Source organism: Trachymyrmex cornetzi, unplaced genomic scaffold (genome assembly GCF_001594075.2).
Source record: "Trachymyrmex cornetzi isolate Tcor2-1 unplaced genomic scaffold, Tcor1.1 scaffold685, whole genome shotgun sequence".
NCBI classification, from domain to species: Eukaryota; Metazoa; Arthropoda; class Insecta; order Hymenoptera; family Formicidae; genus Trachymyrmex; species Trachymyrmex cornetzi.
Window position 1 is genome coordinate 79805 of NW_017300009.1, and position 1713 is coordinate 81517.

Genomic DNA, 1713 nt, shown 5'->3' on the forward strand with positions numbered 1-1713 from the left:
GGATTCCTCTAATATTTTCAGTAAGAATGCATTTTGGAAAAATGTGCAATAGCAAAGTTGTACTGCTTCAAGCGGTTATACTTAATGAAAAAATGTTTTATTATAGTGTTTTGGAAAGCTCTCGAGATAAGCTATAAAAATATGAAATAAAATGTAGGGGGTTCCATTTAAAAAAATAAGGTTGACCTTGAAATGACCTTAAAGGACATGGTCAAGATCAAAGTCAAGGTCATCATCTTACTCCTCGCTTGAAACCATACAACTTTGCTATTGGACATTTTCTCCAAAATGCATTCTAACTGAAGATATTAGAGGGGTCCGATACTTTTCGATGACCCTGTATAACTGGCGTAGGCTTTTTATGATCTTTTCTCAAATTAAATTTAATTTAATCAAGAAGCCGTTATTCAATTTATGTAAAAAGAATTAATTTTTAGCCAAAATAAATTCTTTTAAATCCCATTCAACTCCTTGCTTGTCCCATTCCATTTCATTTACTGGGATACGAGCAATAAATCACACAAAATTCCAATAGTATTCTTGTAATATTTTCATAATGACACTCCAATTATATTCTTGCAAGATTCACGTTACATGCGCGAAAGATTCAAGTAACATGTGTGTAAGGGTCATGTAACATGCTTATATAAGATTCATGTAACATGAGTAAGATTCATGCAAGATTCTGGATTTACATACAGGTATTATATGCGATATATTCTTATACAATCTTGTATATTTTTGTCCGAAATTCGTATGTAAAAATTTTCTTAGAAGCTCTCACAAGAATTTTTCTTGTAAGAATTTGCAGCACAGGGTTCTTATTCATACACTTTTTTTTAATTTTTCAATACAACATACACATACACTTTCTCCTTAGTTTCTTCAATTTGATCTTGGTTTGACAAATAAATTTCATCAGAAGAATAAATTTCATCAGGGTAGAGAACCGAAACTCTCTCCATTTCCTGAGAGATATCTGCCTCAACATAAAAGGAGAAATATATTATATATGAAAAATCATTATGTAAATAAGTATGTATATTTGTGTAAATAATAAGTAATTAAGAAACAAGTGAAATACAGTGACAAAATGTACCAATGTTAGGAACCACTGCAGTGTTCAGCGCAGCTTGAGATGCACAGCTCGATGTGGAGGTCGACGCAGCACAATCTATACCTGGATTAAACGAGCAACGGGCAACGGGCTGTGCAATATCTACTTCTAAAAATATATTTAATACATAAGAAAGCAAAGTACAAGACAAATATTATTGACATACATATATTATAAAAATTATCATTTGAAATTCTTTATGTTATAATAATCACTTTAAATGTTAAAAATGGACTATATGTATACCTAAATCGTTATCCATGGAAATTTTGTTGTCCTCTACAGCTATCAATGGAACTGCATCACGTCTTAGTTTTACTCGTACATTCGCAGATTTTCCAACGAAATCTTGTAACCACGATTTATTTTCAAATTGTGAAGGATGAAAATGTTTCGAACAGATACGAGCTACACAAATCAATAATAAACAAATATGATAACGCTCGATGATTTGCAAAGCAATATAAAAATATAAACAAAGAAACAGGCAACTGAGAGTTATATCGCTGTAATTCGTGCGAGCAAAAGATTTATTAAGTATCAAAAAAACCAGACGTTTCGGCTTACATTCGAGCCATCCTCAATGTATCTGATCC

The 1713-nt window shown here is 31.6% G+C and overlaps 1 protein-coding gene across 1 annotated transcript in view; it reads right to left on the minus strand.

The window, feature by feature from the left end:
* Window positions 1–277: 277 nt before the first annotated feature.
* LOC108767502 (uncharacterized) overlaps window positions 278–1713 on the minus strand; it is a 13696-nt gene continuing 12260 nt past the window's right edge. Inside the window, exons 2-4 of the mRNA XM_018517414.1 lie at window positions 1364–1525; window positions 1100–1225; window positions 278–979 (exon numbers count right to left, since the gene is read on the minus strand). Coding sequence (XP_018372916.1) covers window positions 840–979; window positions 1100–1225; window positions 1364–1525 — 428 coding nt within the window. The 3' untranslated portion in view covers window positions 278–839. The remainder of the gene's footprint in view (window positions 980–1099; window positions 1226–1363; window positions 1526–1713) is intronic.